The sequence below is a fragment of the Colias philodice genome, chromosome 11, assembly GCF_061535455.1.
Source record: "Colias philodice isolate Cphi_HAF_F1 chromosome 11, ilColPhil1 Martin Lab GWU primary, whole genome shotgun sequence".
Lineage (NCBI taxonomy): Eukaryota > Metazoa > Arthropoda > Insecta > Lepidoptera > Pieridae > Colias > Colias philodice.
In genome coordinates, this window is record NC_143096.1 from 1,346,973 (window position 1) to 1,363,707 (window position 16,735).

The 16,735-nt window shown below is 34.0% G+C and overlaps 1 protein-coding gene across 1 annotated transcript; it reads left to right on the forward strand.

The window, feature by feature from the left end:
* The first annotated feature begins 254 nt into the window (after nucleotides 1–254).
* LOC149484340 (uncharacterized) lies at nucleotides 255–1,035 on the forward strand. The gene is made up of 2 exons (XM_089700439.1): nucleotides 255–478; nucleotides 764–1,035. The coding sequence occupies exons 1-2, from the start codon at nucleotides 255–257 to the stop codon at nucleotides 972–974; spliced, it is 435 nt and encodes a 144-aa protein (XP_089556565.1). The 3' UTR covers nucleotides 975–1,035.
* Nucleotides 1,036–16,735: the final 15,700 nt, after the last annotated feature.

Below are 16,735 nucleotides of genomic sequence, written 5' to 3' on the forward strand. Positions count from 1 at the left end.
ACAGACAAATAGGTCAGAAGAAGTGTGTGTTTTTATACTTTCTATATTTAATTTTACACTCAATTTATCTAAAATTAAATATAAAGGACAATTTTTGATAGACGCATACCAACTTTACATTCTCATGTTCTTAAAATAAAAATAAGACATAACAATCGAATAAATAGATTTAAACACATCAAACTGCAGAAAGTTATAAAATCCAGAATTCCAAACGATAAATTTTTATTACACGCACGCACATTCATTCGAGGATGTTATTAAAAATTCAATTGCTATTTCTACTATTCGTGACGCAAAGTTTGAGTGACGATCACCAAATAATAGTGAAACTTGATCCAGGAGAAATAATAAAGACTCTAGCTTCGGAATCCTCTATGAAATACCTGCAGAAGTTGGCTGATGTTTTCGCTAAAAAGGCAGCTGAAAAATTCGTGGATGAGATCAAGAATAAGGAATATGAATATCTAAGTAATGAGTGAGTATAGAAGAAGATAATTTATATCAACTGTTTATGTAATGTTTTTGGAATATAAAAGTAGTGTAATTATTATTGTTTTCCCGGTGTTTAACATTATTCTTGCTGGTACCTACTACAAAAATATTAATTGTACATTAACAACAATAAAATGTTTCTTACAGCACTAAACTAAGAAAAATTATAAACAACGAACTTTTACTTTAACCAGACTTTTTATACTGCAATCTATTAATTTATATTTCTTAAATTCTACGGTAATTCTCAATCAATAATCATCCACAGCCATCGAAACCACGAAAAGGTTCAAAAAGCAGTTCTAGATGAAGACAAGGCATTTGCTCTCTTGCAGAAACCTTCACCAGATGGAGACAATTTAGAATATGATTCATTGGACCTGACAAGAGAAGAAGAAACTACAAAAAAGAGTATACCAGTTATAAGTTTGATGAACGTCAATGGGAAATACGTAAGAAGATTATTGGGACATTTTTAATAAATTTTTTGATCATTTTGTTTTATTCCTGATGAAAGCAAACTATGCTTAATTTGGTGTCATTAACTAAAACAATAAAATTAAAGGTGAACTATACTAATACATTATGTAATATAATTATGTTTTCATTCACAAGGTACCAATTTGTGATAATAACATGAGACAATTTTTATAAATTAACTAGCTTTCCACCCGCAGCTTCACCCGCGCAGTCAAAAAAACCCGTATAGTTCCCGTTCCCCTGGGATTTCCGGGATAAAATCTATCCTATTTCCCGGGATAAAATACTTTTTATCCCGGGAAGAACATAGGCTACTGCCTATGTCCTTTCTCGGGTATCAAAATATACCAAATTTCATGCAAATTTGTTAAGTAGTTAAGGAAGGCGTGATTGAGTAACAGACAGACAGACAGAGTTACTTTCGCATTTATAATATTAGTATGGATGAGAAGTATGAAATTTTTGAGTATCTTGGAAAAACTACCATAATGCTTTCGAAGCAAAGTATACATTAAGAAAAGTACTTAAATACTAATGAGTCGTCTAAAAACGAAATCAAACGATTTTCTCCTTAGCAATATAACACAATCTACCAGGAGATCAGAAATTGAGAGGAAATCCGCGAAGATCGTCGCCGCTATAACTCACAGCCAGCATGAATTATTGATGGCCGCAACAATACTGGGTGCGGGATATTACGCGATAAATAAACGGTATGCCTGACGTCTAAGAATGGGAGGGATAGACGCTTATATGAAATTTGAGCTAAAGGGTCTCGTGGAGAATCCTTTAAGTGTCTTTATGCTGGTAGCGTATAAACTGATACGGAATACGCTTGAGAAGAGGCCAAGGATGGTAATTTTATAGATGTTTGTGGACTGAAAATAATAAAATATTCTCCAAATAATGGACATGTAGGCAGCTGTGTTAAATATGTGTCCATTATGGACTATGATTATGACTATGACTATGATTTCTATTATTGAATTCCTATTAAGGAAATTGTAGACTGCTTCTTCAAAACATAAAGCACAAAAGCAGAATCGATTGCCAACCGAACATAAATTATATGACAATTTCCGCAGACATTTCGTGTACGATAAAATATTTTCAGTTCGATTCTCAAGCCGTAGATACAGGCATTGTTATGAAACTGCGAGCATTCGTCAAACCTCAATGCGTCTAGACATCTGAAGTCGGCTTTATATCATGCTCTATTTTTGTCCGTCTGATTGATTGTTGCTATTATTGGTACTGCTATTTCTGTATTGGATATTAAAAATATTGCGATATTTTTGTTAACGGAAATGCATTGTGGTAAATTTTAGTCATTTTTGTTTGGTGCAGCTGAATCAACTTTTGCACATAACAGCACATTATATGAAGATATCTAATAAGCATCATACATAAATCTTACCATATGCAGTTGATAGTCCCAAAGTAATTGAACTCTCTTTATTCCAAATAATAACACATAATAACACATATTTAGAATAAATATATCTACAAATAGTATACTTACTTTTTTATTCTTTCAACATCTGAAATACATAGTTTCAAATAATATTTTCTAGTTTATTACTATTTTACGCGAGTATTAAAACATTTAACGGATTTTACACACAGTCACAGTGTCCCCGTGACCACGCTTGCTACAAAGTGTGCGTAACGTCGGGTAATAATATTATAATGAATATATCGCGTTAAAAAACCGTTAAAAATCTTTCTTGTTTCAAATAGCAAAAAATGCCAAAATAGTCCTTTACCAACATTCCTACATAAGTTCTCAATTGACAACATCATTTATCAGCGGTACATTATCAGTTAGCGTTTAAAATTCAACTTTACCAGGCAGTGGTAAATTATCGGTTTCCCTTTAATATTTTCAGCTTTACCTCTCATCCATACAATAGCATGAAACACTGACACAATGCAAACCACAACATATCAGCCACGATCTTTAATCATGTCGACTCGTCAGCGATGTCGGATACATCCATTTGCTAATTACTGATCGAGTGATAAATGTGTTTTAACTTCAACCACAGGAGAAGTCTGATTTAAACACCATTGGAATTAATCAGTTCCGGGTATTGTGTGGAAAATTTGAATACAAATTGACAAATGATAGGTCGAACGGAGAATCATCTGTAAAGTGTAGGGTCTTGTTCAATATCATAGAAAATTTTGAATATATAATTCTTTGATTGAATAATAAGCTTTTTTGCTACCCTAAAATTTTCAGACATTCCAAAGTTCATATTTTTAGCATCATGCCATTTCTACAATTATTATTTCTTAGTCATCTGTTCTTGAGCTATCGCATTTAGACCTACAAACAGAAACTATATGATGGCTTTATAACATACAGACTACAGTGATATGTGAAGTCCCGTGTGAAGTTCCATAGTGGGGTAAGGGAACATTAATCTGTTTAACTGATCAATTTTCTTCAGCTTTCTGTGTCCTGCCAGACCTAGACATTTTTTTTCTTCATCTCCACTAGGAATCGAACTTAGGAGCCCTCGGTTCTACGCTCGAGCATTGACCACTGTACCGAGGAGGTGGCCTTACCATACAGCGTATATATAACTATCCTTTATTTTTTTGTAGTTTTCTTTTACCAATAGTTTGTACATATTCCGGAACGGGCTACAAGCCTACAAAACTTCACTCATAACATAACATTACAATAACCGGATTGCTAGCGTTTATAATCCGGTGTCACTCATACTTATTGCGGAAGGCGTCTAAGTGGATTAGGGGAATTAGTGTCGGATCAATAGCGGGCTGAATTTGCAGTGGTGGAGAAAAACGCCGCGTTTTTCCAGCGTTTAAACGTTTATAACGTGATTTATACGCGTAAAATTATGTACTGTAGGTATAAAGGTGTACATCATATATGATCATACTAGTACATACTATCATGTACTGACTGAATGGTATTTGCGCTGCCCATCTCCAAAATTGAAACTGTACCTAACAACTAGTTTGGGTAACAAAAAATTCTTGCGTTTGTAAAACTTTCAAAAAATAGGTACTTATTATTTTCAATGTTGGTTCGAATACACAATGCAATCAATAAATTTATAAATTTGAACAATTTTAATACAACCTATCGGGTGTACCTACGTGTGCGACTTTCCCTAAATAATATTACACACAGCCGCATTTATTAGCGCCAGTACGAATACCTCCTTACATTCGACCCTCACTTCGTTATTTAGTTTTACGCCGTTTCTTAATATTAAGAAGTGTCCTTCTATCTCCAAAGACCCAATATAGAAAACAATCAAACTTCCCGAAAGCTATATTCTTTACCAATTCAACTCCGAATGGAACATTCCAGAATTTTCTCTGAAACAAATAATTTTTTCTGAAGATATTTCACGCAAAGAACCTATTACATCAGCATAAATACATTTCGTAGGCGCATATCATTCAGCGAACGGCGGGCGCTGTAAAACCGCCGTAATATGAAAATAAAAAGTGTTTTCTTGTAGAAATAAAAAATACCTACTACGAGCAATTTCATTCTCTATAGCAAAATAAAAAATCTGGGTCAGGTAGCTTGTACGTACAAACTCTTGTGTAGTCGTGGAGATAGGATTACTAGATGTGATGAATAATAAAATGGAAGGCTCGTAACTGAGGCGTGCTTGATTATCGACACATATTTAAACAGAGGATATATACTACGATGAACGCCATCCTCGATACTGCGATTCTGTAAATGTACTGTACATTTTTTGGTTACGATTTTGTTTATTGTCATATATTATTCTCTTAATTATCTTGTAAAAAATAAATTGAAATAAAAATAGATAGAGAAAGAAAAAGCATCTGTTTTATTAAAATTTTCAAACGTAAGTATGGTAAAGTCTCGTATAACTTTACAAAATCCTTATTTCCACATAACGGTATACTATTAACAGGTTATGTATTTACAACATTTTTGTTTCAAAAATTTGTTTCAAATACAAACCATCTAGTATACTTACGTCCATGTAAACGATAGTGGATGCAATTTGATCAGGTATTACGACTGCAGAATACTTACAGCTATAGCGGATTACATAAGCGCTTTCGATATAAAGCTGGCGTTTTATTTTGACATAAATAATATATATTCTTATTCATCTAGTATTTAGTATATCTGTGTGAACGTGGATGCAATTTGATGCAGCCTCACGACTAGACTACACTCTGTTGTAATAGATTGTATGGCTGTATTTGATACCTTGATTGTTTACGTATTTCGTGTTATTATTGGTATTATTGGTTATATATAGGTTTATAGGTAATATAGACTTTTTATTATTTATAACATTGAATTTCTGTGATTTTTTTATGAAAGAATGAAAAAATACTTTATTGTACAGATTATATAATACATTTCACAAAATTAACAATATAATATAACAATGTGTAGTAGGCGGCCTTATCGCTGGCAACGATCTCTACCAGGCAACCCAGAAAAGACTAGGAAAATAAATGAGTCAATAATATTGTTTGAAAAAGTTTTAATAAGCTGTGGTAAAAGATCGGAGTCTAGAATGAGAGTGTTAAGCGGGCAATTCAAAGCTTCTTTCCAAATAAAAGAAGCCTCTCATAAAAGAAGTTTGCTCCTCCAAAAATCTTCCTCCAGTATCATCATCTTTTTTTTCTACCCCTTCAAAACCGGTCATGATGAATTGAAAATTATCTGGAACAAATAAACCTTGCTTTTGTTAGTCATAAACATCAATTTATCGGATGTTCAATGTTAATTTTTACACAAATAAATCTGAATTTAAAATTATGTTGTATACATTATATGCATTGTAAAAGGTACTCGTAATTGCATCGAATTAACATTATTAAATTGAACAAACGACGGCTATCATTAAGCAAATCCAGTCATTGCATATTGAATTTCAGTCAATCTGGAACTTCATAAAACTAATTAAAACAATGGCTAAAGAACTAAAAGTGCAAATTTTAATTATGCGGTCGCATTGTTTATTTAAACAAAAGTTTAAAGTTGGCTGAAACTGAAAGAACAAAGGGTATTGTAGCCGATTCAAAGGCTCCACGATGATATACAGCCTTCGACGGCGTTTACTTATAAGTTGTTTAAGATTTATGATATTTTCCGTTTATTTTTAACGGGCGAGCTGCTGCATTTTAGAACAGTTAGAAACTAGTTTTTATATTTTAGTTTTTACTTTAAGTATAATAACTGTGGAACGACAGATTTTTTGCATAGTAACTTATGATTACAAAAGTTTTGCTTTAAAATTCGATTAAAAATATCAGCCATTTTTTTGTATGCAATGCATTTTTTTGTATAAAATATAGGTACTTTCTTTGCAATTTTCAAACATGTATTGTTTTTTTTTTATCACAACAAATAGAAACATTTAAAAGAAACCAGTAGCTCGTCTATAACGAACCCCAAGTTTTGATGACAGAAGCTGTCTACAACCCTCGACCATTAGCCAGGCGTGGACAGGGGGCTTCGGACAGTGTTAAATATTTTTATGTTTACCCTAATTTCTTTCGGCGTTATCTCCATCTATGGTGGTGGCTTGGTGGCTTATCTACCAATGTGTTAATTTGACGGTGGTAGGAAAATAAATTATACCTACATTTTTCTGTTTTTCTGCTTATATTATAAATGGTATGTGAATGTGATTTTTTTCTAGGCAATGTATTGACTTCTCTTGAAATTCGGATAAATCATAACAGAATAACAATTACTGCTATTTGAGCACTATTTGAACAAGATATGGACTGAAACCAGTACTGCTATTTTTTTTAGGAAAATCACGATTATATCAATCGTATAAAATTTAATATAATCTATTTCTATTTCTCTATCTAATTTAATATTGTATGAAAGTTTCGGTAAAAAATACAGTTTGATAATTTTTTAAGTCAGTATGGAACAAAGAATATTTTAATAAAATAACTAGAGAACACATAGAATTCTACGCTCTCAAAATCCTATACAATCTCGAAAATTGTCAAAAATATACATTGTACGTCCCTTTCCTCTAAGTACCCTCATATGATTCGAGTTTAATATCTCTTTTGAGTGCATTCTTTTAGGAAATGGCATGCGAAAGACGAAGGGACGACAATAGGGTGAAACTGTAGGGGAAGTTAAGGTATAGGTATTTATATGTATAGTGAATCAATCAGGGTGTCTGATATAAAAGGTTTTAAATATAAAAGAAGGATATATAGACGATGACATTCTAAAGCATTTGATATTATAGGTGTTCTGGGTAAAGCAAACTCTTCTCAATCGAAGTTATATTGTACCAATTCTTACCGCATTTTAAGTTAAGGATCAAGTGATTTTTGCTATTCGTTTGGAGGCCACGTCATAAGGGTCCTAATTTTGGTTCCTAAATAATTTTTCTCTATCTCAATCTTCTATGTATTTTTAAAATGTAACAAAAAAATCAATGGCCAATGCAAAGGCTGCGTCATGGAGCGTTTTATATGGGGACAGAAGGTGACGCCTTTTATCACAATTACATTAAAATATCTTTCGTGTATGAAAAAAAAATATTTAGCTTCATTTATATTCGCAAAGTTCCAAAATATTATAACTGTAAGTACTCAGCGTTGTTTATCCTTATTTTTATTTTCGCAAGCCCATTTCACATTTTAATCGTCCAAAAACAATTACGTACACCCTTTTATTCTTAATTTCAGATTATCCAAGCTGTATTCAGTTATAAACATATTATCGTCCAATGCCCTAATCGCCCGTGACGTCATAAATTAAGAGTCAGAACTGGGATTTAAAAACAAGGGTGAAAACTATCCCTCTGTGGAGGAATGTGGTGCAATGAGACATGGTAAAACTTGATAGTGATTGATGGCACTTTTAAAGATTCTCTTGAGAGCTTGCGGTAGGTCTTGAAATGTATATAGGGGAGTGAATCTCCTATCTCCTCCCCTTTATAGATATCAATAAGGAAAATAAATATGCATAGACTATAAACAGTAAAGTTAAAGTCGTAAAATATTTCTGTGAATTGGTAGATGGAATGTTAGTTGTAGAGTGACTCAAAATTTTTCGTATGACGGCATGTTTAAGATAAATAACATTTATTTATTCTTAACGCACCACTTTCTACTACGCCCAGAAATGATCATTAAAGTTTCAAGTAAACAACAAGTTTACAACAACTAAAATTACATTTTTAAATTTCGTAGGCTTCTTTGCTTTTTAGAAGAAAGAGAGTAAATTACAATAAACTCCACTCCAAAGCAATAATTTCTATAAACACATTAGAAACATAAATCACATTCATAACGCTATTAATTAATAAAAGAATTTTCTTCGCGAGTGAGCCGCAACGGAAAATTTATATTCCTTCACTTTATCCGTTATTCGCATAAGAAAATAGATACTAATATATTTGGCAGTAAATTCGCTTCGTCGCGCTAATAGTCCGTGACGTCGTAAATTGCGAGGGAACCGGTAGTGACGTCATGAGGGTAGACGCATAAACATCGACTACCCTCATAGTCTGAACCATGTTATGTGCGAGGAATCAGATGCTATGTAGATACAAATGCTATATATGTGTATATAATAATTATGTACGTAGTCTAACCTCCTTGTTGCAATATAGTGTAAGTATATAATACATACGCAAATATTCGGACTCCTTCTTGCAAAAATAATTTTCAAGTATTTTACTAGAGCTTTCTCTCCTAGTTTTCAGTCGTTTGATTTAAGAAAAAAATAAATAAAAGGGATACCGTTAAAATAACAGTTATCGGTTTATAAGTGCATGCAACTTGCAAGTAAATATTATGTTGACTTGATATAATAGGTACCTAATAAAAATGTTATATTATTACTTAAAATATAACGAATTTTGGAATAAAAAATATTAACAAAGTTTATTTGTAAAGAACCTCGCGTTTTATTTACACAAAATATCTAAGGATTAAATATTCATAGAATAAAAGTGCCAAAAGGACATTTCGTTAAAGAATGCCTCAGATATCTTAAAGTCCATTACATTGAAAACATACGAATATATAATGTGTTTTAGTTAGTGCAAAGCGGCATGTTTCAGAACCGATGAAAGATACTACGACAAAATATAACTGGACCCTGCATGTTGACGAAGTGATGGATTTTAATCTCAACTTTCATTGGCAGTCTAACAAAAGAATTTAAACCGGCTAGGCTGTTGTTTATGACATTTATCATACACTGGCTGGAATAGACTTTTTTAAATTGATTGTAAAGCTATTGCATAGCTTCTATCGCGGGCCTTGAGCGCGGGGACAGAATCGAGAAATTCCGTAACGAAAAAACCTCACGCTCCCCACTTCGACGGGCTCGGAGGTGTGGCTTGAAGGCATGCTATGCCACACGTCTGTTTTTTAGTACGGTACTGAATTAAATTGGTACGGCAGTTTAACCATGACGAGCTGTGATAGATACATTTATTTTACATTTTTTTATAAAGATTGTAGAACAAAAAACAAATTGTTTGTTTGTTTATTCTTTTAATTTCACATTGACTGTATTTAAATTATATTTTGCATGCGATGAAAACATAAATCTTGTACAAAACGTAGCGATTCCCGTAGTTAAATCCGCTCGTATATTCCAAGGTCTCATTGACCGCCCTGGGCTGGAATTCTTTTGCCTTTGACGTATTTAGAATAAGAACCCTTTAAAGGCTTATTCTACTTCATCCCATTTCGGGTTGACCAGCGCAATCCCGTTTCGTAAATAGTATTGAAATTTGAAAAACGTATGCGGGATCTCTGTAAGCTCGTAATGCGAAAGATAATACTTTTGCATGGTAATATGTATTATCTAAGACGTTCTGACATTGTAAGGCCTTTTTATTTCTTTTGGTAATATTTCGTTATTATTTTTTTTTAAATGAGTATTGTATTGAACCTAGAGCGTTTGATCGGTGAGTTGTAATAATAAAATCTTATTATTTATTTAAACATTCATTTATGAAGATACCTACAGTATTACAAGAACACACCAGTTATAAAATATGAATGCTAAATGCTTATAAATCAGTTCTTGTTCAGATTTTCATTAAGATAATGCGATTAAACTAAGTTCACACTTCAGTTTAGTGCTCTTGAGCTTGAGATCTACGAGACGTTAGTTTCATAAGTAGTTAAGCTAAACTAACGTTCATCTTAATTTATATAGTAATAACTTCAAATGAGTATGTTTGTTTATGAATATCATAGGAATTGATGTAGTTTTAATTTTATGTTGCAGGATGTATTTTCAGATTGGTCATTGAATTTTTTCCAAAAAGATTAAATAGTTTGCTTTTCATATTAAAATAGGAATAATTATGGAATAAAATATGGGAACCATAACACCTATTTGTAGTGTATTTTTCTCATTTTAAAATAATTGTGTAAAAGTTTATTTGTATAATATGAAATAGACTGAAATTTTATAAAACGTACATCTATACTTTTTTTTTTATACTTAATAGGCAGGCGTTTGACCACTATCCCGCCTGATGTAAAGCGGTGATGCGATCTATGTAGGAGCACGTCTGCCTTTTTTTTTTTTTTTTTTTTTTTTTATAGTGGGGAAATCTTCTTAGATACCCCCGGCTCCCGGGGATGGAGCCGTGGTTATGTCGGATTCCTACCGACTAAAACCCCACTCTGTTCCATCGCGCTGCTTTGGACGGAACTGCGGGAACGATTACGACTCTACCGCGTGTCCCGCCCAGCAGATGCCCGTTTCCAGGCCCACCACTAGAACCCCCCCTCGCTGGTGGCTGCTGGAACGAAGGCTTACGCCACCAACGCGCTGACAATGGATTTTTCCCCGCTCCATCATCCGCGTTCCCCCGAACCCCCGACCCCATCACCGTCCGGCCGGAGGGTGCACGCCGGAAGGTCCTCCGATGTGTGAAATACACGTCGGGGGACCCTTCGGCGCACTTTTATAGAGATTACCTCGCAGCCCCCACCTCACCAGAGGTGGCGGCCCTCGGTCCGGCCCCACGGACCGGATTACGAGTTGGCAGACGGCCGTTTTACAGCGGCCGCCGCCCCACACCTCTCTGCAGGAGTCTCCGCGCGTCATCAAAATGACGCGTCGGGATCCCGCCCTCCGCTGCACGGCGTGGCTTGCTAAACCAGCGAGCCCGTCGCGCCGCGACCTCTGGCCGCCATCCACCGCCGCATAAAAGCCGGCTCCTCTCTGGCCCACAAACAGGACCTCTGCCGTCGGGTCAGTCGAGGCTTTCCAACCCCAACCGCCGTTCAGCGCCACCTTTGCCCAGTGGATACGGGGTCCGCCAAGCCACGACCTCTGGCTGCCATTCCACGCCGCACACAGCGGCCGCTGGGCCACACCTAGCCCTGGCCGTCGGGCCGGTCGAATCTCCCCGACTCTAAACCAGCCGTTCAGCCCCTCGCTGGTCCAATTTCGCTTCACTCAGAGGGCCATAACTCTGAGCTACTGAGCCCCTCCGCCGCGACAAGGCCTGGACCGTTGGGGGGAGGAGCACGTCTGCCTAGGAGAAGCCTATTCACTCTAGACTTGAAGAGCTGCAGATTGTAATTGTAATTGTATACTTGCATTATCTGAATCCGATGAAAGTTTAAAGCCCTAACCTTCATTACATTACAATATCTCAAGAAAATAGGCTTTTAATGAATTTAAAACGAATTTTAATCATCAATATTCGCGTAAAATCAAACACACAATCACTATTCCAATACCTTAAAAAGTATAAAGCATTTAACAAATCCTATCTGCAAGTACAGCATTATATTTCTAAAAGCACATATTTCTTACTACAGGTTCAATTACAAGTCTCAATCTCTCTTCATGACTGTAAGTACTAAGTACTAAGTTGGAGTAAGCACTAAGCAACCATCAAGCAATTTTCCGCCACTTGTAAAGTTGAAGTTACTTGGTCTACGGTCAAAGCGCTTCACGCTTGGAAAAGTGTAGCACATTTATGTGTTCTCTAATAAAACAAGATATTAGTTTTGATGTTACTATTTGTGAGAGGAAACTTTTTAATTACTTCAGTTAATATTTAAAATAATATTTTTAGTAAATAAGAAATAGATTACAATTTTAGTTTCATAACAAAACTATCGATTTTGTTATCTACTAATTTGAAACTGTAGTAATAATTCTTATTTCACTATAATATTAATTTATTTAGAAGAGGAAATAATTTTTTTTAACTTTCATGGAATAGAAAAGACATTAAATTTTCCGAGAACCCACAACTATTTTCGGATGCAGTGATTTTTATCCATCGAACAATGCGTCGATTCTTATGTCACCGAAATAATAAAAAGTAGAGACAATTTTATTGGGAAGTATACTTATATTTAAAACACAAGTTCCTAGTTTATAAACTACTAGTGGTCCGCCCCGGCTTCGCCCGTGGTACATATTTCGCAATAAAAGGTAGCCTATGTCCTTTCTCGGGTATCAAAATATCTCCATACTAAATTTCATGCAAATTGGTTCAGTAGTTTAGGCGTGATTGAGTAACAGACAGACAGACAGAGTTACTTTCGCATTTATAATATTAGTATGGATTATTGATATTAGGCATACGTAAGGCACAAACATACTCGACACCGGTCTATCAAAACGTAATACAGAAATATCCAACAAACAACAACTAGAACTAGCACTCCACAGTCCACACAACAGCACTAAAGCTAATAACATAAAATGAAAATTTAGAACATTCTCGAACCCGTACAAGTTAGGAACGAGAGCGCAAAGTTCTTAACAATTTAAAAGTAGGAATCTAACGTCCGTACTAGCAACTTGGACAAAGGAAGTCGCGTGAAAATGTTGGATTTTAAAACTCGCCGCATTGGTTCGTAATATCGTTTGGGAGTTTTACTTTATCGCTTCGAGAATTGCCTTGGGCAGTTACTCTACTGATTTTAAGGAGAAAGTTCGTGATTTCTGCGGCGCGCTTGTTCCTAAGTTTTATATTGTCGCGTGAAATGCACCCTGCACTGGGGAAGCACGGGGACAGGGATTGAATGCGACCTTTGGTCACTTTATTTTGTTCTTTTGCTTAGCTTTCGTTATAAATTGCGTACTCTTGCGTAAATGAAACTAAAACATATTAACTACACGTGCAGTTTTATCTCATTTGAAATACTGAGCAACAATTTAATAAATATTTCAATTATTTCACATTGTCCTCTATCAACCGATTTAAAGAGTGGGTAACAATCATGAAAGTAAAAAAAGTAAAAAGTATCAATTCTACCTACTCTTAAAGTTTCGTTTAAATGAATTTATTTATAAAAAAAAATTGCTACATATTTTTACATCAACTATATTAAAGTCATATTATTTTGATAACCTTTATAAAAATTAATTAATATTAATTACAAAATCTACTTATTATATAAGATAAGATAAGTCTAAGATTTATTACAAACATCTTATTTTTTGTTTCAAACACTTTAATATACCTAAATCACGTTTACTCCAACTGTTCCCAACTTATAGCTCTTACGTATGAGTAATAAGGATCAAAGCAACATCTTAATTATAGCTAACAAACTCATTACCGTACTTAAGCCCAAGTTTCAAATTTAAACATTTATTACTGCTAAGTGTACAATATCCCTTCGTAATTAACTCAAGCAAGTTTCGCCCTTATACCATCAATTCATTGCTCATTATGCTGTGAACTATTAAGTTGTTAGTAAACTTGTGTGTCAGGTTGTATTTAATTACTGTTCTAATAAAGATGAAGGAGTTATTGTTCTTCAGATTAATGTGCGATTTCTGATTTCCTTTATGATGCAAGAGGTGTTGGTAATTAGAAAATTATGAAAACACTTTACAGGTAAGAGATTAAAATGTGAAGCATTTCCAAAAGATTAAAATATGATGAAGCAATTTAAGTATCCCCTTTGCGTTAATATAATAAGTATAACGTTGAATATTAGATTTATTATATCCTTATTCGATATATAAATATCTTAAATATGTCTTGGTCTGTTAGAAGGCTGATCACCATCTTGTCCCTAAAGAAAATCGATCAGTGAAAAAGATTTATAATGCATCTGCCCCTTATCTTATCCCACTTGGAGACATGGGACTTCACGTTTTTTTTACACGATTTTTAGGGAAGTTTTAGTGAAAATAATATAAGAGCATATATTTCAATTATTATATATTATAATCAAGTATTTCCACATATTGTTTTTTAACTGGCCGTAATTTATTGCTCACTCGGTGAAATAAAACACCTCATATCGATAGTAAATTTCTATTCCCGATTTTGTTTGTCACTTCGTTACTTCCGAATTTTCGACTGGGGCGAAACGATTGTTATGATTCTTTTTTATTTGAAAGATGGTGCCTCCCATTGAAATTGATCAAGTTCTGACTATTCGTAGATGTTATATTTTTTGTCAAAAAATATTAAACTTGTTCTGATTGTTATCTGATAAACCTATTTCATTTTCAATCGCTTCCCCAACTTCACCAACAATTAGGTACATATAAATATCATTCAAATAACTCATTACCATAAACAAAAAACATCTGTACATTTTCCTTTCATGAAATCTTGAAACCGACTTGAATACTGAATGATTGATTCAGTATTCAAGTCGGTTCATATTTAAGCAGGTCCCCACTTGTACCAAATAAAAAGTGTACGTGAGGTCACCCGCCATTTTGTTCTACGAAGAAAATTGTTTATTGCCGTGAGAAAGTTTGCTTCGAATATAAATGCTAGATAATATATTTCGATGTTTCATCTGTTCTTTATACTCTACAGTCAACGGTGTACAGACTATACATATATATTTTTATAAAGGTGAATAAAGTTTTAAGTTTTTTTAGAAATGATGGCATTTTTAAAATTAGGTACATCTCATATTTCAAAAGCATTATCGAGGTGTATTAATAGAATTCCTAATTCCTAAAAATTATCACGTAAAAATATAAAAGAATAAATTACTCGTAAAATAAATGTTATAGGAAATTATTCCAACCCAATAGAGAAGATATTACCTACAGAAGATATTATATACCTAATTTAGAAATATTAGAAGATGTTATAGAATACAATATACTAAGTGAAATTCCTAGTACACGTCACCTGTAAGACTTACCGCTTACAACGCCTAGTACTTAGCCAAGTTAAGATTAATTCTATGAGACCTAGATTAAGCCAGGCCAAGTCGTAAACTAGTTAGAGCTTGTAGTGGTTAGGAGCACTAATGCGGAACTTTGTTAGGATTAGGTGTTTGTTATTTTACAGGACATTAGTTAAAGGTTTCATGTATTTTCGCGGGTACGTTACCGTCTTTGGTGTAAAACCTAGTTTGCGTAATAGGTACATGAACTATGTGATAAATTTAATATGTCTATTAATTTTTATCTTTTATCACTACTATATCGACAAATTCCTTTCTTTAAAAATTATTATAATTTAATTTATAAGAGGGAAAAGCTGTAAAAAATAAAAAATACCAGTACCTACAAATATCGTCTCTAATACATAAAATATACATTTCGAAAGTATCTGTTTTTTTAGCATAAAGGTATTTTTCCAGTTGACAGGGTCAATAACCTATCCCTAGCTCCATTTATCTCGAATTGAAGAGAAAAATGCGCGTCGAAGTGTCGAAATTCCACATTTATTTATTTTTTGTCTCTAGACTGGTCAGTAAATATATCAAAATAATGATAGATTCAGATAGACATTACAAAAGCAAATACATATACATATAGGTATTATAATTTTCACCTCCATTTCCTCAAATAACCGTTTATAACCGTCAAAGGATTCACGGAACATTTTGAACATAGTACGTAAAACAGTAAGGTCAGGGAAGGCCCAAACCGCTGAATAATAAACGATGCAATCAGAAGCCGCAAACCCTTTGAGAAAAACTACACGCTGTATACGAAACAAAGATATAGAATTTTATGTGATGCAGGCTTTTGTAATAGCTTTAATTCTGTTCACAACAATAAGGTTTAGAAAAAATGTTGTGTGGTTTTATGAAACCACGGTAAAAGTGAAACTGTTCGAACGGTTCCGAACACTGCTTTGTGTAGCGCATGTCGCGTGCCGAGTAGGTATACCTACTCGGCAGCCGCGATACACGCGACATGCGCTACACAGACCAAAAAGTTTGAGACGATGTAATAAAAGTTTCACTTTAAAAGTTTATTCACTTATTTATTTGATGAAAATGTACACAGATGGACTGTATTACGTAGTGTGGTAAAGCGTGTGGTCTGCATTATTAAATTTTAAATTAGGTATTTTAACGATTCAAAAGCGCTTCTAAAGGAAGTCTATTTGAATGAATAAATTTTTGATTTTAAGGTTACTTTTTCTTGATTTATGTCCATTTACTGTTCGTCGTAAAACTCATTACATCCATATTATGGGCTATTTAATTTTGTGTAAAACAATTGAACGTCTACATGAACGGTATTGACTCTCTTCGAATGATACCAGAAAATAGTCTTATACAATTTCACATTATAAAAGTAACATCCCAGTGAACACGACGGAACCACGTTCTAAATGGAGTGTCATAGCAAAGAGCCTATTGTATCGCTGTCACTCACACGTATGATATACCAAATATAATGGCTACAGAATGAAATATGTACAGAGACATTTTTGTTATCGTCCTGGGAGACTATACTAATGTATGTGAAAGTTGTGCTGTCTATCTGTCTGTAACTCTGTTCTTGCGCCTAGAC

Excerpts from the sequence above, each read along its gene's own strand:
- LOC149484340 (XM_089700439.1), top strand. The coding sequence starts at position 255 with ATGTTATTAAAAATTCAATTGCTATTTCTACTATTCGTGACGCAAAGT. Across the intron at positions 479-763 it reads TATGAATATCTAAGTAATGA|CCATCGAAACCACGAAAAGG; the intron begins GTGAGTATAGAA and ends AATCATCCACAG.